The sequence below is a fragment of the Anser brachyrhynchus genome (assembly GCF_964034855.1).
Source record: "Anser brachyrhynchus genome assembly, chromosome: Z".
NCBI lineage: Eukaryota > Metazoa > Chordata > Aves > Anseriformes > Anatidae > Anser > Anser brachyrhynchus.
Window position 1 is genome coordinate 4,159,677 of NC_137697.1, and position 24,851 is coordinate 4,184,527.

Consider the following 24,851-nt stretch of genomic DNA (forward strand, 5'->3'; position numbering starts at 1 on the left):
CATCTTCAGGTAACTCTCCTTCCCTCCCCACACTTCAGTAGCAGTCCTAGAGCTCTTGAGATATGGCATACGAAACCATCCTATGCACTGCCCTCCTCCCAGGGTGAGCAGAGAGCTGCCCTGTTCCTGTCTCACGTGGGACAGACCCCTCTGGAAGAGGAGGCAGAACCCTGCACAGCTCCCCATCTGCTCACGGCATGCTGCACCCTTTCCACCTGGCAATGGGTCTGCTCAGCTGCACTCAGCACTCCTCCGACAGATCCCCAAACACAGGAGCCTTACACAGTGGGACAAAAGATAGTCAAGACCTTACCTGAAAAAGGTACAGCATTTTGTTGCAGTTTTAATAAGGGTATGGAGCAAGGCAATCACCACGTGCCAGAGAGAAGCAGGAGGAATGGGGTAGGGAGTATACATAAAGCAAACAGACAGCACTGGCATCCAAAGTCATATGGTCTGTAGTCAGAATTTTAGTACGTCAGTCAAGCCAGCTGAAGACATTATGTGACAGAAGAGTGGGAAAAGGACTAAGAGTCCTGAAGGAAACAGGGAAGTGACCTCCACAGCAATGCTAGTTGATTGTAATAGCATAAAACAGATTTTGAGGGAAAAACTTTCAAGACAGAAATGGGATAAAGCAGCACCGAAGGATAGAACATACCAAACTCAGCAGCTTTCTTGCTAAAAAGTCATTTGATTTCTAGTTGGTGAATTGCAGGAAATCATTCATCCAGACTACACTGAATTGTTCGCTATGGCACCATATGGGAAGTTATGAGTTATTTTAAGGCTGTACATTTCACACAGGAAAAACACAGCAGGACACATCAGCTAAAGAGCAACAATGGTATTTCAGAGGACATAGGCTGGAAGAGCTGTGCAATTCTTTAAGCATTGGGTTAAGGTCTGTAATACTTGTTAGCTAAACCATGCAAGGAAAAAGGAATTACTAGCAAAATATGCTGAAACATACGCTGGATACAGAGAAGGATTTCACAACCAGAAGAACTGAATTAATTGAAAAAAATAAGCTAAATGGTACAAAACACTGACTACTTGTTTCTTTTGTCTTAAGAATAAGATGCCCAAGAGCAGGATGCCCCCACCCACTAGCCGATACTTTGGCCTTTGCACAGACCTCCTCCCCGCTGCCCGAAAGGGGAAGGAATAAAACACGAATGGAGCAAGTAGATGTACTGCCTGGAGGGGTTAATTCCATTTTGCTACTGCAGGCTGAGGAGAGGAAAGGGTTTTGAGGAAGCCTTTGCTATAGATGACTTCCTTTCCACAGCAAAGTTTGCTGACAACAACTCAGAAATATAACCGGCGCTAACACTTTACAGTGTGGGTATTGATATTTTATTTTTTAAAAAGGTAAGAAGAATACATCATTTCAGTGATTGGAAACGTATACAGAGTTACATATTTCAAGGAGTTCACACATTAAAGAAACTCTTTTGAAGCCTGTTTCTTTAACGCATTGCCATGGGACCAACAAATTCTTTCACAACAGATACTGCTCATTTCAAATACTCTGTATGGCATTGAGAGCACCAGAGATCCTCTGGCACACCAGCACTGCTAGTGTAGGAGGTGCCTGAACTCAGGCTGTCATCAGAAATAATGTGGTAAGAGTGCTGTGAGCTCCAGGGATGCCCCAGCAATTCTGCAAGGTAGAAAACGAAATGCTCCAACAGCATAATTCCATGATCTAAGGCTATCCTGGGAAAATCCAACAGTATCTCAAAGCTGTCAGAGAACAGGCAGTTCCCACACATCTTTAAAGTAACTTAACTCATCCCCAACCCTGGTATGTGGTAACAGCTTTTTAAGGAGTGCATTTATATATCTCTTAAAAAAAATACTATTGTGAAATTTACATGAACACACACACAACTTTAACAACACCATGTTTTCAGTGGAACTTGGCTATTAGCTGCTTGCAGTATATATACAAAGCTGATTAATTGGAAAGGCTGCTACAGGGAGCTAAGCTTTCTTTCCAGGTTATCCCCTATGTGAAACAAGAATTTCTTATTTTATCTTCCATGAGTTGGCAATATTAAAAATTGTGATTTAAACACCAGGGTGCAGTGGCTTGTAAACATTTTGTCTTAGTATTTTATTAAAATCCAGTGCATTCTCACTTTCCGCTCTGACATTATGGATCAAATGGATTGATATAATCTTCTGGGAGTTCATGGGAGTTGTAAAAGGATTAGCCAATTAAAATCTTTTAGACAAGTCCATTCCTGGTGTCAAGTCATTGACTTTAGAGCAACACCAAGCATGGATTTGATCCATCATAGAATCACAGAGAATTTTTTTCCAGGATGTTGTATTTTCTATTCCATGCTAAAAAAAAAGTTATATTTTGCACAGTCCCCACTCTGCAGCAGATGGGGACGAAGGTTTGAAGGGAAGCAGTTTGCCAAACTCACAGGCCAGGCCAACAATTCAGCCCAGGAGATCCCAAATTCCTGAACATGAGGCCTGTGCCAGAGGTGTTGGATAGCAATGCCCACTTCTCTCCTGACTCCTACAGTCCTCAAGCCCCTTTTAGTAGGGAAAGATTACACGATACTGCACATGGGGAACAGGCTCACAGGAAAGTGTCTAAAGTAAATGCATCAGGGATATAAAAAAAAGCTATAATATCTCAAGACAGGAAAAAAAACTCTTCCTGTTGTTCTTGAAGCTCTTCTCAACTCCTTCCTCCTTTTGGCCAACTGCAGTCCTGAGTAATGAATGTCTGCCAGACCTGGGTGGCAGCTTCCTCAGACCCTTTCCTTGTGCTTCACATTGGCCAATTTGACTGTCTCCTGCTCAGAGGCAGGTGGAGAAGGCTCATCATGGCACCCAATCATCAGCTGATAGACCATCACTCCTGCAACAGCCCCGAGGAAAGGAGCAACAACTGGAACCCACCACCACTGCTTACCAGTCCTGGAAAACAAAGAGGAAATGCACAAGGTTAACAATTGCAGGCTAGGCATTAGGATACTTTTTTTGGGATGTGGAACAGTGCAAGATCTAGTTGCAAGTCAATGAGGATATCTGGAGGCATAAGACAACAGCAACCGTGGGTCCACCACAACACCCAATACAGGAGTTGCCTCTTGCTGCAAGTTCTGATGAAAAGTATTTCAGAACAGCTGCTTCCAGGACTTCCAAAACTGTTTCCCCACAAAGAAAGGAGAGAAACCATTGCAGTGTTTGAACTAGGCATCTTAACTTCCTTCCCACTACTTGCAAGAAAGCATCCCTTGAAAACACAGCTTGTATTGTTCATGATTTAATTGTCTCCAGTTATAACAAAATCCAGTTATAACAAAGGCCCTACATTTCCTACCACGAAAAAAAAGATTATGTTCAAGGTGCACTTGAACTTCTCATAGATGCTCTGAGGTTTCATCCCTGATAGCAAAGTTAAGTCATTTTCTGGAAACTGCCCAACTTATATGATTTCTTTAGAAGCAGCAGAGCAAACAGTGTCTTTTTAAAAATGTCTATACAGTCCAGAGATACCTCATGGGTGCTAAGACTTTCTGTTATGCCAGAAGTACCACCTAATTGGACTCAATTTTTTTTTCCCCTTGATGCCCGAAGTCATCGGCAAGCACTTACCAGAACACTTCAGAGCCCCAGCCAGCAATGGCTGTGAAGAGACGAGGCCCAAAGTCCCTGGCAGGGTTGACAGCATAGCCAGAGTTGAAGCCCATGGAGGTTCCAATAACAAGGACAACAAAACCAACTGTGAAAGCTTCCAGACCGGTGGGGACAGGGTTGTTGTAGGGATCCACGATAGCCAAGACGCAAACAATCAGGGAGGCAGTGCCAATGAACTGGGGAGGGAGGGGAGAAAAAAAGACAAAATTTATTCCAGGCCAATCTTTTAATCAAGTTACTTAACTCCTCTGAAGTTTCATGGTTTTAGGGTTCATTCTCTAAAGAACTGCACTAAGTCATCCCATGGCATTATCAGGCAGCACCCTACTGGGAAAGGGACAATGGAGCTCACTCCTAGCAGCTGACAAGCTCCATCACAGCTACACCTTTTCCTCTACCCACAGAAGAGATACGAATAGCCATCCAAGCAGCCAAAAGCAGCTGAAGACATCTTCCTGAACCTGCTTCCAGGCTGCCACAGCTGAGCAGCTGCTCTGCCTTTGTGGTTGGCGGCATCTTCAGGGAGGAGAGAGACCCCTCCAACACGAGCCAGCACCCCACACCCACTTGACCTCTGGGTCATGCAACAGCCACAGCAGTGCAATGGGAGTGAGGAAGAGACACCCATCAGGAGCTGAGACCGAGTGATGTCCTTTTCACTGGTGTCCTGGCAAGCGTTGGGTCTAACACTGGTTAGTGCCTTTAAGACAAGCTTTCTTGCTTTAAGTCTTTCCAACTCTCACCTTCCTATGGGCAAGTGAGGTACCCATACAGAAAGGATCTTGGAGCTAGTATCTCTCCTCTTGAAACTGCAATTCATTCTCTAATCAAATGAGAGGCCCAGAACCACCCCAAAAGACCCCTCTTCAAATTCTGGCATCCTCCCAGCACCCTCTTACCTGGTCAAAGAATCCGTTCACAACATTCAGATGCTGAGATGGGTAGGTGGCAAAGATACCAGCAGTGGCATTCTGTCCCGTTACGTACAGCTGGTTGTTGCCAAAAGCCCAGATGGCATCTGGAGGTGGGGAGAAGGCACCAGAGTTAGAGCCCGAAAAAAGAAACACTGATCTGAATCCTAATTCCTCCCACAAGGTGCTTAAACATCTGTGGTGCTACAGAAGTCATAACAGATATTGTTATGGATCTGATCTGCAGCAAATATGATTTGGGCTAATCTTGCCATTTCCTCTAAGCCAATATGCAATTATTTTCACAACTTGGGGCTGTCTCGTAGAGCAGTTGCCCCCCATCTACTGCTGTATAGAAGCTGGATAACTACCCTAAGCAGGTTGTATAGGTTCCCTCCATGGTCAGTTAAGAGAAAAGCAGATGTTCATCCCTGTTTTAGGCAGCTAGTTAGGATGGGGTTAGTTCTCTTCTGCAGAGAATCTGACTTCAGCCCACCAACTACTGGAACACTGCTTAGCTCTAACACCCATTAAATGCTGAGCAATTGTAAGTGCTGATTGCTTTTACTTGTTTTCATTACAGAATTACAGCAGTACTGCTTTGTTTGGAATTAGCAGCATTAAACCTTTTCCTGATCAGCACAAAGAGTGTTCAGTTCTCATCCATTGAACACTGTTGTATTGAGGAGCACCGTGAAAGAGGAATAGACTTATGAGGAACTGGATTTCTGGGATGTTTTCCAAGATGTACAATCACCCTGATAAAGGCTGCCAAAGCTGCTGGAAGTCCAATTGTCTCATACTAGCATCCAGACAATGCAGAAAAATTCAGGTGAAGTTTATCTTTTTTTTTTTGACAAGGAGAGTAAAATGGCTCTGGAACAATGCCCAGATGTAAAGACTATTACTACTAGTGTTTCATCAACATTTCTGGAAGATCTGTTTTAATCTGGATAATAGACACATGCACTTGCACACATGGACTATCTGCACTTACCATAGTACAGCCCAAAGACTATGCCAGCTCCCAGGAAAGCTCCAAGAGTCTGGGCCAGGGCATAAATTGGTAGCTTGATCCAGGGCTCCCGGGCCAAGAAGCACATGGCAAAAGTGACAGCGGGGTTCAGGTGTCCACCTGCAGAAAGACTGGAGATTAGTGCACTTTTGCAAGCAGAACTTGGGTCCCAGAGATAAGCCAGGGCACACCAGTCTCCAAACCAGTGCCACACAGGAAAAGTGCAGCCATCGAGGACTACACACCAGTTGTCACAAGTGAGTTCCAGCCTACATAAAGCCACAGCGTACCTGACACTTGTCCTGAGATCAAAATGCCAAGCATCACAGCGAAGCCGAAGGCCAGGTTAACAGTCAGGAAGCCTCCATGAGTCCCTCTGCTGAGCACGATCTGTGCAACAGAGCCACAGCCAAACAGCTGGAAAAAAAAAAAGAAGAGATTAAAGTTACCCTCTGTTTCACATCAGGGCCAGCTGCTGACTGACACCCTTGACTGCTCTGCTCACACCTGCATGCACCATTGAAGGCCTCGGGTCATGGATGAGCTGTAAAGCTTCAACCCCCAGTCATCATATCCAGGGATAAGAGGGAAGGAGAAAGGACACAAGGCAAGCCTAACACCTGGCTGGGGGAACTGAAGCAAGGACCAAAAAATCTGAATAAAGATCAGCCCACAGCTCACATCTCTAAGAGACTGAACGTCTTTATACAAAAAAAAATTTTAGGCAGCTAAAGGTAGGCAAGAAGAGTCAGTGAGACAGCAACAAGGTATTTACAGTACAACTTGTTCATATAAGGGATCTGGGCACCTTACTGTTAAAAACTGCTAATAATAGTCTGACCCAGTAGCACATAGATTGGCAGGGCACCATTTTGCGATTGCCTGAAATAAAAACATGGCTGAAAAAGGGCAGGGTCAGCCTGGCATTCACAGACAATCCTTCATGCAGCCCTGACTGAGGGATTGGGGCTGCCTCCCTGAGCTGAGCTACCTGCAATTGTCCCAAACCCAAGGCACGCTCCCTGCTGTGGGCCCTTGGAGCACAGCCCACACCACCCCAAGGCAACCACATCCCTCCTATGGCAAAATTATGTAGAAAAGGACCAGTACAAATTACGTACGAAAGGACCAGCTGGCCTGTTTCTGAAGTACCAACATGCATCAAGCACTTTGGGCAACAGAAGTTTTCTGTTGGGTGATAAGGGGTGTTGCCTAATAGCTAGAGGGGGCACGTGCTCATTTTCAAAGATATTTGCTCTGAATGGGTGATCCTTGTGTTCCCAACCACATCCAAAAGCCATGCTTCCTATGCACATCCTTAACAACCCAGGCTAATTTACCTAGGTGGTTCAGTTCATCACTCATCCAGCTGGACGCCTTCTGCCTGGCCAAGTCTTTCCACTACCTACCATGTACTTTAAGAGGCCCTAATCCTGACCTTCTGTTTGCTTGTATCTTCCACTGACTCTGCTTGAGCTGATTCTCAATGTGTACCAGGGATTACTTCACCACCAGGTACTCTGAGCATCCTTAAACAAGGACAGATATTAGAGCCCGCTCCTGGCCTGCTCCCAGAGGCCAGAGATCCTCCAGGTTAGGCATCAAAGCTCTCCTTACTTCTACTGAATGTGTGCCCATATCTACCCACCCATCAAGTCTTTCTGCTTCTATAAACTCCATCATTTTAGAATTGCTCAATTGCCACACAGGCAGCATCTGCTCCTAGGGGACAAGCCACCAAATAGGCACTGGGAGGCAGGGGTGGATCTCTTCATCTCTCCTGCCAACGCTGGACATGATGTTGAGCAACACACAATTCAGAGTAAAGGCAAAGCCAAAACACAGCTAACTCATCCCCCTGATAACAGATGAGTTTCTGTTAGTAAAAGCAAACACTGCACTCATCAGCCTGCTGGGAAAGGGGTGGCCAGCTAGGCTGGAAGCGACCTCACGAGGTGGACACTGCACGCAGGTGCCTCCTGACAAGGAGCCAGGTCCCCAGCACAGGATTTCGTGCAGAAAGAACAAAGGAACAAAGGAACCTGCAGAACTTGTTAGTTAACAGGAGGTGACATCCAGCACTGCTCTCTACCAGGTGCAATCAGAACAGCCCCTCCAATGTCCCAACCCCAAGATTCCCAACTGGAAAGCCAGGGCAGAGAAGACGCCCAGCTGAAGGCAGAAGGGATGAGTCTTGTTTGTTGTGCAGCAAACAGCTATCACTCCCAGCCATGCCCAGGCTACTGAGGGGAATGTAGCTCCAACTGAACAAGTAAATACTGGCTAATAACCAGGGTGACATCTGTTCCTTCTCTTACCCCAGAGGAGCCCCACCACACTTCAGTCAGAGGTTTGGACAGAGTATTTGGCCATGGTGTTCACCTCTAAGGCCACACAGCAAGCACGTCAGTATGGCCAGGGAGGGACGAGCCCACAAAAAGCCGCAGTGGGCATCTGAGTTTGGCAGGGCTGGCCCCAGTTTATTCCTATTGATGAAGGTATTTGCGTTATTCATGCTGAAAGAACTGGCAGTTCTGCAAGTGGATGGTGGTTGGCTCATTAGCCACTTATCTTTTAGTCACAGAAACCACAGAGTAAAGTTCCCCACCCCGCCATCCACCACTTCATTTACCCACAAAGGTCTTCTCTCAACCTGGAGGAGTTCCAGCTCTGCCATTTCTCAAGAGGTTGTTCCCCATCCTCCTCTCCCCCCCCATCCTACACCTTGCAATCGCTCTCCAACTTTTCTGCAGGAAAGAGCCTATGGGCCGTGCAAAAACACCTCCGGGCCACTCCACGGGAGCATTACAACTGTTTATCAGATGAGCCCTGAGCACTCTTTGGCTTAATTCAGCACAACAACAGGAAACCTAACCCTAAGCAGATGATAAAAAAAAGTAAGGTGATATTTATGAACAAGTTAGAACTTTGATATGCTTGTGTGCAGTTCCATCCCCTACCAATGAAGTCCTCTAAGCACAAACACATTCTTACACATGACATCCAACCGCGGCACCTGAACTTTAGGAATCCATTCAAATCATGCCCATCCCCGCTCTTGTGGCTCGTGGTTTTACATTATAGCATCTGGTACACTCCAGCAGCGCTCAGCAGCAGCCACTGGCACACCTTCCCTAGCCAGGTGTATCCTTGACACAAGCGATACCACACAGTTATGTTGTGTGGACGGACGCAGCTTGATGCATTTACAGACAGAAGTTAAAATAACTATCACCATGTCTGTGCAAAATACATGTTTACATGGAGTGGGATTTTTTGCACCTTTATACATCTGAGTTATGTGATGAGTCTGATCTGGTCATCTTGAATTCCTCCCCCACACTCAACGGAGAGAAATTGCAACATCTGGAAGGGAACCCATCCTCCCAAGATGGGCAGCCACACCAAGTGGTTCAATCTAGGGTCTCACTTTCCTCTGCTGATGTAGCCAGCACTCAGGACAGCCAACTCTGACTTTCCTGTTTAAGTCTGGGCAGGACAAACCCCACTGCCACAATGACACTTGTCTTTTGATATACTCTTTCAAGACTCTAAAGAGGCATCAGTGACAGACACAGCACCTGGAGCACATACTGTCACTGTGGTCTGCCATGCTGCTCAAAGGGACAGAAATCAGACAAAGTTTACAACCCCGTAGCAGATTGTCATGATCCACTTTTCCAAATCCTTGCCCTTCCAGGTGCCTATTATTTTGTTGTGGTAGTGACAAAACTTAATCACAACAATTTCCACTTCCTCTATACGTTAATTTTCCCTCCAATTCCCTCTTCCAAACCACAAAATACAGGATACCCTCACTTCTTTTTTTTTTTAAGTATTGGAAAAGGAAGACTTAAGAGTTCAGGAGCAGTGCCCTGGTTCCAGTTAGGACAGAGTTAATTTTCCTCCTAGTAGCTGGTAGGGTGCTATGTTTTGGATTAGGATGAGAAGAGCGCTGATAACATGCTGATGTTTTAATTGTTGCAGAGCAGTGTTTACACCAGGCCAAGGACTTTTCGGCTTCTCGCTCTGTCCTGCCAGCGAGCAGGCTGGGGGTGCAGCAGCAGCTGTGTGGTGTTTAGCTGCCAGCCGGGTTAAACCACAACAAGCAGTTAGTTTGAACTGAAAGGCAATGAAGGTCAAATAAAAAGAAAGTCAGCATTTATCCATTTTTTAACAAAAGTGCTTTAAGTCCATGCAATGGATGTAAAAGTCCTTAGTCAATATTAGTCCACTGTGGTCAGGAGATAGCAGTGCACACCCCTGGGAAGATGATGCCTCACTCTCAGGATTTTAATAACCCGATGCCACCACATTGATTTTACATTACCAGAAAACATCCCAACCAACAGAAACCCAGGTTAGTCCCCCACATGGCATGGTGTGCAGCAGTCAGCTGTTATATCCCTGTGAGCCACTAGGCAAGTTCAAAAGCAATTTTTAAGTGCTAATAAAATGATTGCAACAAGCCATTACTCCGATGCATTAAAGCTACTCTCCTAGGAAGCGAGGTCGCTGCACCCATTAACCAGGATAATGGAAGCCAGCTCCCTAATTTCATCTCACTGGCTGAGGCAGATCTAATGGTTTCACTGCCAGCAGGGAGGCTTCTCCTTCACAGGCTGATCCAACTCCTTGCACTGCAGAAAATGAAAAGGAGCCCACCACAGCATCAAACAATAATAATATAACAGGAGTCGTAGCAGGTTGCTGGGTGTAGCTTCATACTCAGGGAAACCAAACCTCCCTGTGTCCAGGGCACGTGAGGCTTTGTCACCTCGGGTGACAAACACCCCCGTCTTCTCCCTGGCTAAGGACAAAAAAGGCCTGGAGTTAGTCAGAGCTGGTATGAAGGAACCTTGGAGGACAAAAAGTTGAAAGAGGTAATGAAGAAGCAAGGCCACCTGGGTTCACAGACAGCTCTTGTGCAAAGCAGCTCTGTGGGTGAGCTCAGGAGGGTAGCACCCAGCGCCCCCCTGCGCAGTGGCCAGGTTCCCTCCCTCACTTGCCCTCTCCCTCCTTTGTCAGTGCTCTTTCATGCCTCCAGGTGCAGTGCCTGGATGCATTTGTACTTGGACTTCAGACAGACTGATCTCTAAATCAAGATGGGAAAGTTTTGTTGGCATAGCCCAGGAGGAGTGGTGTTGCCCAAGCTGCAACTCTCCGGCTAGCAAACAAACCAGGGATTAGGCAAGGATCCCACTGTAAGTCTACCCTAATCACCTTGGTGGACGGGAAAGGTTGCTCAGCCCTCACTGCCCTCTGGTTAGGTGGGGAAGATGCCAGAAGGGCAGTCAAGCCCAGGGGATACTCTAAAGGAAGGGAACCTGAGCTATTGATGGAAGATTTTAAGCATCAGAGACCTCTTTATTCATATCAAAGCGGAATTCAAAACCTAGGGCTTTCCTGAAATCCTCCCAAGCAGGGAAGGGAGGGAGGGCTCTCACTACAGCCAGTTTAAAGCCACCTCCCAAATCCTTCCCCGCAGCTCACTGTGAGGCTGGGTTAAGACACTGCAAAGCCCAAACGTGGCCTCTTGCTGCCCTCCCCATCTAGTGGGGTGGATCTGAAGGCAGATCCATCTCCAGCATCCACAGACCTTCCTCAATGCCACAGCCCACACAGCCAGAGGGACCTCCACCAGCCACAGGGACAGTGCAAGGAGCACCATTCATGCCCTTCCTCGAAACCTCTCTCAAACCAACAGGTGGGTCATCATTTAGAGTTTGCAAAGCGGGGGAGAAATATCAGATCCTACAGTCTGGCTTCTTGTCCAACACAGCTGGAGCCAGCCTGGACAGAAACAGCCCAGCAGGGAAGGGCAGAGGTGGATGGTCTGTAATGTTACAGCTCTCTTTTCATCACCAGCTGTCTCAGAGCCAGGTGGGGTGGCAGGACTTGAGAGATAAGAGGGAGTCTGAGGGGAGCTGCACCATACACACTCATGTGCTATGATAACGCTGCTCAGAGATAGAGACCGCTCTCAGCACACACCAAAAAGGAAAACAAAAAGCAGCCAACAGTGGAGGATTTGGGCATTAGTGAGGAAACTTGTTATTTTAGCTTGTTTCCCCCACACACATGCTGAAGTAGGAACACATTGTGGCATCCCTGATGTCCCTCAGATCAGGAGGCTTCAGCTCTCAGAACAACCTGGGTTTCTGGTGGGGTTTTGCTCACAGGGTTGGGCATTGCTGGGGGAAAGCCATGTCCCACGAAAGGATGTTTTCAAAAAAAAATAAAAAATCAAACTCCAAGTGCAACAAGCTGGCTTTAAGAAAACTGGCACAAATCAAACAGCGACACTGGAAATTGCTGTGCCACCCCAGATGGCTGTGGCAGACTTTAAGCTTTGCACTGCCTACAGTTAAATGAGGTTCCCCCCTGCCTTGATCATCCCAACCACTTTGCTATTTTGGTTTCTGTGGTCTGCAGCACACTCATACCCCAAAAAGCTCCCACCTGGCCACAAAGCCAGGACAGCCTGACTGAAAAGCTACTGGGAGCAGTTCTGTTCTTTCCTCATGCCTCAGCAGCAGTGAATCATAGTTAGTCCAGTTTGGAAATCAGTTACAGCAGCAAGCTACTTCTCTTGCAAATGTGAAAACCTAACAGAGCCACCTTTGGTATTCACAGCCAGCAGAGCAAAGCAAACAGACCCAGCCTTTAACGAAAGCACAGAGACCTGCCACTGGAAATCTCGCTTTAGCGAGTTGCTACAGCAATAACACAAACAGCAAGTCACTCGGAAAATGCCTTCAGCATTCGCATTGCTTAACCACTGCCAGCAAGGGGTGCTTCCGATGCAGCTATAAAGTTCAAACCTAACGTACCATTCAGAAAGTATATTTTGAAGGGGGGGGGGGAAGGGGGAGGATCATCTTAATTATCAAAGGAAACAGAATCAGCATTGCCGTTCCTGTAGCAGGAGGGACACCGGGCACAGAATGCAACTCTGTTGTGCAAGGTGCTGTGAGCTGTGAAAGCTGCTTGCAAGTTGAGAGCACCTCTCCTTTGCACTGTTCAGGGTTTGGCTGCTTAGCTGAATTATTTTTATCTTAAAAAAAAAAAAAAACAATGTTTTTCTAGATAATGTTCTGCTACCTTTACAACCCCTGTAAAAATAAGAATCAAGCACCAGGTTGATTCTTACCAGCAAAGAGACTTTGCAAGGGTCTGAAATGGTTTTGCTCTAGAAGAGCTTTATAGAGTTGCAGTTATGCAAGTGAGAGGGAGGAGAGAAGGAGCTGAAGCCGTGCCAATATCTACGGTGGGACAAGTTTTACATTACACAGTGCTATCTCAAGTAAGCTGCAAACTTTAAGCAGTCTCACTCTGGGCTCAGGAAGTCGACTTCAGTGTGAATAGTACCAAGCCCTAAATCCATCCTCAACACTGCTCAGTTCTAATATTTTCATGTTCAGTCAATACCATCTCCTGTGAACGGATCTCTCCATGTATCCCATAGCTTTCCTCAGGTATTTATTCTCTGAAGCCCATAACAGATGCTTCTTACTGGGCTCAGATGCAGATAAATGCATTCACACCCAGCTCAGCCTGCTGGCAGGGCAGGCAGCAAGGACTATTGCGGGATACAAATGCCCATTTTCCCTCCAGGCAGAATCCAGATCTGTGTCCTGGGATTATGCAGCCTGAACCACAACCCAGGTCCTCTGAAAAGGGGGAAAAATAGACGACTTCAAGGCCCTTTATGTTTCAGGCAGCTGATAAAAGAGACACAGGGGAATGCGGGTGATGGGAAGCAAGAAAAAAGTGACTTTTCATATTAAAAGAAACAAAATGTCAAAGTCGCACTTCATTAACAGAAGAATAGACTAGGACAGCTCCAAGGGATTAATTTCCCCCTTTGCATACCCTGTTTCTGCCTGCTGACAACCAGGAAGTGTTTGCCATGCCTGGGATTTTACCACTTCTCCCACCACCCGCCCCATTTTCTCCCATACGGGCACAGAGCTCCCACAGCCCTTCGTCCCCTGCATGGGAGCCGCAGGAGGTCCCAGGTCACTCCTACAAGATCTGTGCACACACACAGACACAGCAAGCGTGGTGCTCCCTGGGGCTGTCCCTGGCTGAGGGGCACTCATTTTGGAAGCTGGTTATGACTTTGGACCAAACCCTTCCATGCTCTGAGCACATCCTGACTCCTCTCTGCCTCTCAGCAGCAAGGCAGTAGGGAAAAGTTGTAGCAGTTGGAAGAAAGGATAACTTTTTTTTAGCCACAAGCCCTTCTGAAAACTCACATCCACATGGCTAAAGGCTTGCCTCGTTTCTCCACCAATACTAACTTGGCTAGCGTGAGACATTATTCCTCTTCACAAACACTGCCTTGCTTCTATCCTGAGACTAAGCGCAGCAACATCAGTGATTCGTGAACAGCAGCGTTCTGCTGGCTACTTTCCTACCAGCTTCTACGCACCTTGATCCAAGTAACCCTTCCCTAAGGAACCAGTAGGTTTGCAAGTCACCAAAGCTGGGTCTTTCTGGAGAGAAAGCCATTGCACTGTGCAAAGCTGCTTTCTTTCAGGAGTATTAACATTTTATGGCCTCCCACACCAGATTCAGTAGTCCCCTCTTCCTTATCAGAGAAGTACATGCTATTAAAGCGTAAGACAGCGTCAGTCCCTCTGCTGTCCCCAGGAGCACAGGCAGCTTCGTCAAATCTTCCCCTGCTTTCAGCCCCTCCAACTACCAGTGCTTTCCCCAAACAACCCTGCTATCAGTTACAGCAAGAGGTAAACCCGCTGTCACTCCACAGAAGCCTGGAGGACTGCTCTGGATCCCCACCACTTCAGATGAAGTTTTGCCTTTGACCTCAAAGACACCCACCCCACTTTATTCCTCATATCTCATCCCTTTGGGAACCAAGCACTACAACAGGCAGAAGAGTTACGTTGCCATTCAGCACTTAAAAAAAACACATGGAGCGACAGCTCAGCACTGCCACGCACACGGGATCAGCCGCCAGCAAGGGCTGCCGTGGTGGCATGCAGTCCCACTGATAAGGCTTGAGGGATCCGCAGCAGAGAAAAATACTGCAACATTAAGTTCTGGCTTCTTCATAGGATGTACAGAGAAAAAAGAAAAAAGCAAGGAAAAAGCTTTCACTGCCCGGGTGATAATAATTGTACTGTTTCAGTGCCAAGAAAATATTCCAGGGCAGAGAGCGAAAGGAAGTTTTGCATGATCTCCAGGAAAACTCCTGCTCTTACACAGAGCCTTCTCTGCTCCCTGCGCTCCACAGGTACAACACAGCCCCCAGCACCTGCGGAGCACGGCAGAGCCCACCCTCTGCCAGCCACCCTAAAGCTCACCCTACAGCAACTTGCATGAGCTTTTCCCCGCTCCATGGGTAAGGACTTCTCCTCTAGAGCCCACAGGGCATGCTGCACTGGAGCTGGGCTCATCCATGGGACAAATTCCAGCAGCAGCACAGCCCCTTTGCCAGGACAGCGTCCCCCTCACCAGGACGATGTCCCCCTCACCCCAGCACAGACTCACCACCAGGATCAGGGTCCCCAAGCACTCAGCCAGAGCCTGTCGCACTAATTTGTTTCTGATCCTCAGGTGCTCCTCGATAGTAGCGAGAACATCCTTTTGCCTCCCCATCGCAGCAGAGGTGCCTTTCCAGCGGTGTCAGGGAAGAACAGCAGCTGACACAGCCTCAGCAAGGTTTCTTCCCCAGCAGAGCTGCCTTTGCTTATAAATAAGTTTGCGGTGCCTGACACACCTCCCAGTGACCACACCCCTTCCACCCTCTTCAAAACCCTTTTTTCTCCTCCTTTTTAGCGTGAGACTGTTTTCAGCTGTTTTCTTCACTTTCTTTATTGCTCACACAGGTGAGCAAAAGATTCGGGACTTTCAGAAGGAGGAGGAATTAAGGGTGGCAGAGATGTCCTGCCCCAAACCCTGCTGCTTTCACCACCTAGTGTGTGGGGCTGTAGCTGCTTCTCTTCAGCTGAAGTCCAAAAGCTGGGCTGAACAAACAACATCTTTGCCCGTTTGTGCGATCGCAGCACCCTGCTTCCAGCTTGCTTTTCCTCCCAAGCCCACCGCAGGATGGCAAAGGCTCTGCTGCCCCTGATTCAGAGGCCGTGGAGGTTTTTGCAGCAGAGCAGTGGGGCAGGAGGGTCGGTGCCCACAGCTGTGCTGTGGGCTGGGGCCAGGCACCTCCTGCCCCGGTAACCCCCCCAGCAGCAGCTGGTGTCGCAGAGCAAGGCCAGGCCTCCCCCAGCTCCCCGCCCCGGCTGAAGGGCTGCAGCTGGGTCCAAAACATTGGTGACATTACAGCTTCCCCCTCCCAAGGCTCTGCGAGCACGTTTTCATCCTGGTCCCCATGAAAGAAAAGAAGAAAAGCCACAAGAGATCCCCAGCACGGCCTCAGCAAGGAGACCACCGACTCACTGAGCCGATTCACTCATTGACCGTTGCTGCCTCCTTGTTCTCAGTGGCATCCTGCATCACCCCAGGCCGATTTTATGAGACCACCTGAATGAAAAGCTGTCCCAGTCCGTAGCATCTGGAGCTGCTGGCAGGACGTGTGCCACTTGTGGCATCTGGTTTCTGTTAAGCCAGCAGTAAAAACTCCCCGGGCTCTTTGACTCTGCGGGGCTTGACGCAGCACAGCAGGATGAATGCGCAGGACTGAGGGGACCCCTTTCCCGGATTTGTTCCCTCACCTCCTCTGCAAAACCGCAGATTGCCAGCTTCTCCTCTTCTTTAACCATCGACTTTCCCGCTGGAAAAGCACAGCTCTCCAATGTGGTGATGAATGGGCTTTTATTCCCTACAGAAGCCGCAGCCAGACCAAGGATCCAAGTCAGGAAAATAGTTAGGAAAGCAATAACGTGTGAGGAATTGAGTGGAGGGGAATATTTGGGTCCAAATGCAATTACAAGGGACAGGAAACATCCCTCATTACTTTGGGCCTGGGCCTGGTTTGGTAACAAAAGCTTCAGTGGGGTCCTCCAAACCCCAGCAACATGGGGTTTGCAAACCAGCCCCAAGGACACCCATTTTCCATCCTTCCCCCTCCCTCCCCATGTCTCTCTTGTGCATCATCCAAGCCATGGAGGACCCATAGCTGCTCCTCTGCCTCTCCTCATCTTGCACTTCCCATCTCCTTTATATTCCCCTTTGTCCTTTTCACCCTGACTTAGTCTGAAGCCACTGCCGCCAGAATTGAAGCCATGGTGCACTTCTAAGCTAAGATCTGTGGGGTTTTTTTTGCCATTTGTTGAGCCGCTGGTGGGCAGGTGCTGTGGTGTATGTTTATAATTTATTTAGTCTGGGTCCTGGATCCCATTCTTTCCCCCATGGTGGGGACAGGGCCATGCTGGGTGCGAGCCATAAGACCAGAGAGCCTGCAGAGGAGCAGGAGGGATGTGGAGATGCGATCTTCTCCAGATAAGCAGATACGTGTCTCCCATAAGTGCAGCACCCGATCCCCACTGGCTACGAGTAAGAGTCGAGGGTACAGAAATTTCCTCATGGCTGGTGAAGGGAGGGGAGCAGTCTGGGCTCCCAGGATGATGACAGAAGATAGTGGTAGCTCCAGCATCAAAGCTGGTGCTTGGAAAAGTCTAGACAGACGCGAGCCCGAGGAGCCGGGGTGGGGTGGGCGCTCTGACACCAGCTCCGTGGCTGACTCACTGCCCATTAATTACACTGCCTGACCCTGAGCAAAAACTTCACCTTTCCACACCTCAGCTTCTCCAGCAGTAAATTGGAGAGAGTGACAGTGGATTCCCTTCCCGGGGCGTCGTGAGGGTGAATCACTGCAGCCCAAGACCCAGCGACTTAAACTGAGCAATGGGGACTTATGCAATTGCTTTCCCAAGAACTGTGTTATTGCTTACGAAGGAGCATGGGGAAGGGACAGTGATGCAGTGCTGGGGGAAGTGGAAGATTTTTTCTGAAGCAATAATTAATCGAAGTGTGAATAAGGGCTGAAAGGTGCCAATTCTGGAGCTTCTCCGTGCCAAGGCAGGAAGTGCCCTGCCACACCGAGCAGCTGGACTCCAGGGACACAGGACCCAAGCACAAAACAACTGAAGATACTGCGTCATCAGCAGCTATTTTTCAAAGAAGCACATCTGATCTGTTACCTGGTGCACAAGGTACTGGTACCCATCCGCATGGTTAGCAGTCTGCGGGTCAGCAGGAGTAAACAAGGAAGGACATACGAGTAGACCCTGAGGTAGACCCTCAGAGCTGTTGGCCTTTCTTCGTGTTGGGTGGGCACAGCAAGATATCCACACCTTTACCACTGCTTTGCACAGACATTCAAAGCCACTCTTCCACAGCACAGGGGTTTGAAAAAAAAAAAAGGAAATTTCCAAACCTCTGTCACAAGAACTCATGCCTCACCCCTGGTGGTGGTGCCAAAGCTGTAGTCAATCACAACATCAGGTGAACTAGAGTGAACTGTCCTTATCTATCTGTACAGTGTCAAAAAAAAAAAGGAAAAAAAATAGAAGGGCGATGTAACACTAATTTATGGAAAATACTGGTTCCCCCAGAGGAAAGCTCAAAGATAAAAAAGAAGCTCAGCTCAGCAGGGAACTCAGAGAGCATTGTTTGTCCTGTTTAGCTCATTCCACAAATCTCAGCCTTCTATCCCAATATTTTCTGGGGCCCAAAAGTCTGGGAGTATCACGGGATAAACCAAGATCTAAACCCATGCCCTCTGACCGCAGTCCATCAGAGCACTTGTCTATAAGTTTGTCACTTTCTTACTCCTTCCCTTTCTCTCCTGCAGAACCTTGCAACGTGCCACAACAAACTCACTGTGCTTGGGCTGTTATTTCTAGACATGATCCAAAACCAACACCCAGGCTCCATGCTTGCTGTTTGTGTTTCAGCCTTGCCACTTGGCTTCTTCCCTCATTGCTCTGCTCCAGGGGAAAGACACAGGTGAAATTTTAAAGGAAGAACCCAATCCTTGGCTGCTTCCCTTCAGCTGTTTTCCTACCGGCTCTAGTGACACAGAATAAACCCAGGCTTATGAACTCCTTGGCTTCTGCAAAGCGCTGAATCAGCCTCCAGCAGTGTAATTTTTCGTATTAAAAAAAAAACAAGTTTAACAAAGTAACCAGACTTATCCTCAAGCAGCTAAATGGGTAAACTTGGACCGATTGGTTCCACATCTTATCCAAGCCAAATTCATTCACCCATCCCAGGATACGTGGTGCAATCCACCAGGGGGAAGAGCATGAATCACACAAATCTGCAGTGAGTCAGTCGCTGCACTGGGTCACCTGGTGCAAACGCCATTATGCCAGGAGAGGTCACTGGGTCAAAGCATGACGGGATTCGTTCTTGTGAAATCTCCCTTTGGAAGACACCTCTGACCACCTCCTTCCCGTGATCTACCTGAGAGGAACATGGCGACCTGTTCAGCAGATTTCATTAAAAATAAAAATTATAGCTTGCCTGGCAAGGCAGGGTAGGAAGTGAGTGAGTAGGAAGTTTATAAGCCTTCTCAACGATTCTAGCTGAAGGGTTGAGCGCAGTCATTTCAACATCCTGCCTTGAATCTCCAGATTGGCAGAGGCAGGTGTTCATTTCGTGTCTGGGTCTGCTCAGCTCTCCATCTTCAGCTAGGAAACGGGAGAAATTCCTCCTGGAAACAGTGGTAGTCTACACAGCTGAGGGTTGCTGATGGCATCTGTGTTTTGAGAAACTTAAGGTGAAGCTGCAACTCTAATTTAGTTTCCGTGGACATTTAACAGGCATGGAAGTTGGCAAACTGGGTTTGGACTTTGACTTATAATAATGTGAAAAATATTTAAAATTAATGAAAAAGGCTCTTCATGAAGTCCACTGCTTAGGACCAAGTGAAGCAAAAGGTGACCCTGAACTGAGTCTACACATCGTATCACTCAGAAGAATTCCATAGGGTTGAATCCCCCAGAGTTATTTTGAGGAACACAGCCTGTTCCCACTGGTGGTTCCTTGTCATGCCTGATTTACTCCTCATCCCAAAGCTGGTCCCAATTTACAGGAATAAACTTTGTTCATCACATGCAGTTCCTGTAGAGAAGCCATTTTCCCATGTAAGCAGTTGCATACCAGAAGAACTACTGTACATTGGAAGAGCACCAATTGCTCCAGAAGGAAACTTTTTAATAACACATCTGAAAGGAAAGCTATCACAAACAGCTCTCCTGAAACAGGGTGTTTGGCAGGAGCTTCCCCCATAAACTGCTCTGTGCAGTCATTGAGAGCTGCAGAGCCGGGCCTGGCTTGGAGACACTGCTGCTACTGAACACCGCAGCAGGCGAGCTGAAAGGCCTTGAAGGCAGAAGACGCAGAAATGGGGTGAAAGTCAGCCAGCCCAAAGAGTGAGTCAGGAGCAATGACAAGAACTTTCCCTGCCAGGTGAGGAAGTGTCCATGAGTGAGGAGGGTGTCTGCTGTCCCACCCAACCACAGGCAGTCCCAGCACAGATGTCCCTGGGGAGAGAAAAGATCACTTTAAGAGCTCACTACACCTAGATATCATTTTAGTTTACCTTTATGGTGTTTGTACCACAGAATGGGTGAAGTATTTGTAAGAGGAACATGGAAGCCTTGATTCTGTTCTACAAATCACAGCAGGCTTTCACCTCACCACCGCATGCAGGTCAGGCGAAGGAAAACTAACTGAAAGTGGAAGAGGGGCACAGAAGTATCTGAAGGACCAGCAGGTGAGTGGAGTCCCTCCATTCCCGTATGGGGTAAAAGTGCTCAAATAAGGCAATGCAATGAACCCAAAGCCAAGATGGGACATGCCACTGTCAGTAAGTACACGAGGAGGTACAAGAACTGTTTGTGCTGGCACAAGTGCAACTAGGGATAAACTAGACATGGATAATTTTAGGCTGGAGGGTAGAAACCATAAAAGCGTGGATGTCCTGTTGATATTTTCCATTCCCAGGAAGGTATTTTCTGTTTCCAGGAAGGTATTTTCCTTTCCAAGGAAAAACCAGGGCAGAAAGTACCAGAGGGTTAAATTAGAAATGGGATAGCTTCCAGACAGGAGACACAGTGTTCCCTGAAATAGTTAATTCTTTTTCCCCTATTTCTGTACCCTGACCCAATTCTAGAAGCCCAAGTCTTGCTTGCCCTCATACGGTCGCAGAACAGAAATTCCTGCTAACCTGCACCCTCACAGGAGAGAATCAAGCTACCAAACTGTAACAGGAGCTTTGGAGCAAGCTGCACTCTCTGTCTCTTATGACCTCAGGGCTGTCTAAGGACTTTAACTACAAATTCACCTGGGCGCTCCCTAAATCCACCCCTGCAAATGCAAAGTAAGCTCACCTATATTTGCTGCAAGTGAGAACAGAGCCTGCTGTCCTCCTTGGGACTTTCGTTGCTTCAGCTGGTTTTGCATCAACCTGAATCCCGGGGAATTTCCATCCTGGCCTCTTTTATTTTTCCCCTGGTTAGATTAAGTATTAAACATCTTCCTTAACCAAGCAGGCATTGAGGAACTGAATCGTAATGGGCATTTCTGAGATTCCATAATGCAGCAGGGATCTGGCATGGACAGGCCACCTGAGAGGAGCGCCTGCGGCTGTGGAGATAACAGGGCTGTAAAGAGAAGGGCTGGGCTGTTCGGTGGGTGCAGCACTCCAGGCCTGAAGAGAGGGAAGCACCCACCTCCCAGTTCACCTCTCCCAAAAGGAGGGAGAATGTCCTCTACCCGACAGCTCCTGTACGGACATTAGCAGCCATGGGACACGGGGTGGTTTGGGGCTGTAGCTTTTAAGCTGGATCTGGAGGCTTCAGCGAAGGCTTCATCTCATGGGTGGAGAAAAGCAAAGGACTTGAATGGCTTTCTGATGAGAGCCACTGTCTTCTCCTCCTTTTCCTTGGATGGAGCTACGTTGGGGCTTGACTGATCGTACCACTGACATGGAATATCCCAAGGGTGACGATCCAACATTTCCTTAGAAAAATGTCTTGGCCTCTTTTTCTTGGCCTGCCCAGAAGGGGAAAAGACAAGGCTTTGCACACCAGAAGCCCTAAGAAGAGTCAGCAAATGTAGATGCCAAAATAGGATGTAGGAGATACTCAGAATCTCAGTCCTAAACCAGAGCACTGGGTACATACAATAATTCCCATGTGGGGACACAGGAAGCCCAAGTCCTGGATTGCTTCAAGGCCCAAGACAAGGATGAGATGAAAAATTTTCTCGAGAAACCCACTGTCAAACCAGAGTGGCTTGTGAAAGGAGGTGGGGAGGACATGGCAGGGGCAATCCCTCCCCGCAAACGGGCAGCACAGCTCCGACCTCCCTTACCTCCCCATGCCTCCCTTATGGCCGAGAGCAGGCCTGGCTGTTGAGACCAATGGCACCAAGGCCACAGGAGCCTCAGTGCTCCCCCTGGGGCAGGGCAAGGAGTCTGGGGATCAGAAACCAGCAGACAGGAGCCCGTGAGTCACTCATGCATCCGTAGACAACATTTGGCAGCAGCTCCCAAATCCAGTCTTCCTGGGATTGGATTTGGGAATCAGAACCAGAAAACCCTTTCTCCCACAACTCTGCTGGCTGCCAGCACCCGGTGAGGGCAGGATGAGCCCTGAAAGCAGCACCAGGTGGAGCAAGCATGCAGTGTACTGAAGGAACGAGCATGGGGTCCTCTCCCACCACCCTGGGGGGCCTTGCATCTCCCCCCACCCCGGCTGCAGAGGGGATGGCTCGCTTCGTCCTTGCAGCCCCAAGCTCCCATCCCCAGCCCTCCCAGCAAATCCCAGTAGGGCAGTCCTGTCCCCACCACAGCTCCTGTTCATTTGCAGACTGGAAATAAGGGAACACCAGGAAGGGGACGAGAGAAGCCCCAGGTCTCCCCCTCACAGAATCATAGAAGGGCTCTGTGCTTTGCTGCACTGTGTGTTTTGTGGGGTGGTGAGAGCAGGGCAAGGCTGCCATGGTACGAAAATTACCTCCTGCAGCTCTGGAACAACTGGTATCATGCCACACACTGCTTGGGGAGCTATTTACCAGCAAAATCTGTTAACGATAGTCATGGGGCTTCCCATGCAGGCTTTCTCCATCCTCTGGGGACAGGCAGCATCACTTCTGCTTTTCCTGTTAACCTACACACTGACGTACACATTCTTCAGCTCTGGGGCATCAAGCCCCCAGGACCTCCTGGGAGGTGCAGGTGATGGGTCTTTCATGCCCACCCCCGTTTCCCAAGCCCTCCACTCAGACATCACGCCCACCCCTCCTGCTATCACATCCTGCAGGAAGCCCACGGGGACCTGAATCAGACTTGAGTTGGGCAACTGGAGTCAGCAAATTGGATACCTATTACTGAACGGTGAGATAAGATCATTTACACTCATCCCACTTGTGGTTTGGGGAGTATCTATTGCAGGCACCCAGCTGGGGCATTGGCTCAGCCTTGCAAAACCCTCATGAAGAGGCACCAACCCAAGCTCCACACATGCTCTCCCACCCCTCCCACAACGAATACACTCAGCTGGCAGAAATGATGGTGTGCAGAGAGAAGGGTTAGGTCTTGGCATGGCCACCATCCTGCTCATCCATCCCTCCTCCCGGCATGTTGGGGTTGGCAATGGCAAAAACAGGATGGAGAGGCAGAGAAAACCTGGTGGGATACCCCGTCATGGGCCATTGGGAAGAAATAAGACATGCCAGTCATTCGTGGGAGGTTTCCCTACGGGATGTGCCAGGAAGACCTGGTCCCAGCTGCTGCCAGAAAAATCATGAGAAATCTGAACTCAAGGCTGTTATTAACCTACATAGAAATCTTCTTGCCTTGCTTCTCCTCCAGGACATCGAAGGTGTGTATGAGTGGGAGGAAAGGCAGAAGTCTTCCTGAGGTAGGGTTTACCACCCCAGCACATGTGAGACCCCCAGAAGTCAGGAGCTTTGCCACCTGCATGCCTGCTGCTAGCACAGAGCACCCTGCAGCTATTCCAGCGTCACCCCCAGCGCCCTGTGGACACAGCACACAAACATAATGGTGGTGGCTGGGTTCACCAGGCCTCCAAGCACAACTTCTCCAGAGCCAGTACAGGCGGAGAGCCAGCAAACATAGAAAAACTGGGTTTTCAGCCAGGGACCCTTAGGATCTGATCCCAAAGGATGCAGACCCAGGGCACATGGGAGGACCAAGCTGTCACAGAGGGAATTGCTTTGGCGGTGGAAGGACCTCCTTCTGGGGACACGTCTCTTCTGGGACTACAGCTGGGATGTAGCTTTCAAAAACACACCACTTGGGGGATAACAGACCTGTGCCCTAGAGGAGGTCCCATGCCTTTTCACCGTCAGGAGGTGCAGACATGCTCAGGCTAAACAACCAAGGGGTTACTTCAGGCTGGACCACAGCTTGGGAACTGGGGCTGACTGCTGGTAAATCTTGAGGGCCCATATCTAGAAAATAATCAATCTTTACTCACCAAAATTGAGCTTCATCAGAGGCCAGGGAAGTAGGCTGCTCCCCTGACACCAGCCCTGATAGTTTTCTGCTTGTTGCAATTTACTGTAAGGTGCTTCGGAGATGTTTCTGGAACGTGCAGTGCCCTGAGGATGACTCCGGGCCATGAAACTCTAAACCAGCTCCTGGACCTCCACGGTAAGTGGTCACATCTGTCACTATTACCTCCAGCTGCTGGAGCCATTGAACTCAGGTCGCTGCTGTCTTTCATCACTCTTGTTTTTAACGCTTGGTAAACAGGCAACTTTCCATCCCCGTTTCTAGGGCAATGCATCATTCAATGGATGTACTCCAAACCAACCAACACCTTCAGATTGTTGTTAGCTTATATAACAAGAAAAGCTGGGCTAAATCCTCTGTTTGTGTCAACTGGAGCATCTTCAGCTTTCAGCAGCAAAATATTTGGCCTCTAAAACGTGGTTGCCCTGGGTCCTGGGATACTTCCCTGGTTGTGTTCTGAACTATCAGCCTGTGAGCGACACCCCAGATGTTTTAAGACATTTTAATCTCTGCCCTAGCAATGCAGAATCCCTGGTCACTGTCTGGGGTTGTACTTTCGGTAGTTCACACAGTCACAGAATGGTTGAGGTTGGAAAGGACCTCTGGAGGTCATCTGGTCTAACTCCGTTGAGCAAGCAGGGCCACCTAGAGAAGGTTGCCCAAGAACTTGTCCAGGTGGTTTTTGAATATGTCCAAGGAGATACCTCCTTTCATGGGAAGATGGAGAAAAGCAGAGACGTCATCTGTGTACCAAAGCTGAGTTTCCCTAGCTACGAATTTC

The 24,851-nt window shown here is 48.5% G+C and overlaps 1 protein-coding gene across 1 annotated transcript; it reads right to left on the reverse strand.

Moving 5' to 3' along the window:
- Positions 1-1,336: 1,336 nt before the first annotated feature.
- LOC308185989 (aquaporin-3-like) lies at positions 1,337-15,450 on the reverse strand. Its single transcript, XM_080574775.1, has 6 exons — positions 15,115-15,450; positions 5,886-6,012; positions 5,578-5,715; positions 4,569-4,687; positions 3,628-3,845; positions 1,337-2,946 (listed from the first exon to the last, which is right to left on the reverse strand). Exons 1-6 carry the CDS (start codon positions 15,220-15,222, stop codon positions 2,778-2,780), a joined length of 879 nt encoding a protein of 292 aa, XP_080430901.1. The 5' UTR covers positions 15,223-15,450; the 3' UTR covers positions 1,337-2,777.
- Between the last annotated feature and the right edge of the window lie 9,401 nt (positions 15,451-24,851).

Excerpts from the sequence above, each read along its gene's own strand:
- LOC308185989 (XM_080574775.1), bottom strand. The coding sequence starts at position 15,222 with ATGGGGAGGCAAAAGGATGTTCTCGCTACTATCGAGGAGCACCTGAGG. Across the intron at positions 4,688-5,577 it reads AGTCTTTGGGCTGTACTATG|ATGCCATCTGGGCTTTTGGC; the intron begins GTAAGTGCAGAT and ends CCCCACCTCCAG. Across the intron at positions 2,947-3,627 it reads TGGGGCTCTGAAGTGTTCTG|GACTGGTAAGCAGTGGTGGT; the intron begins GTAAGTGCTTGC and ends TTTGTTTTCCAG.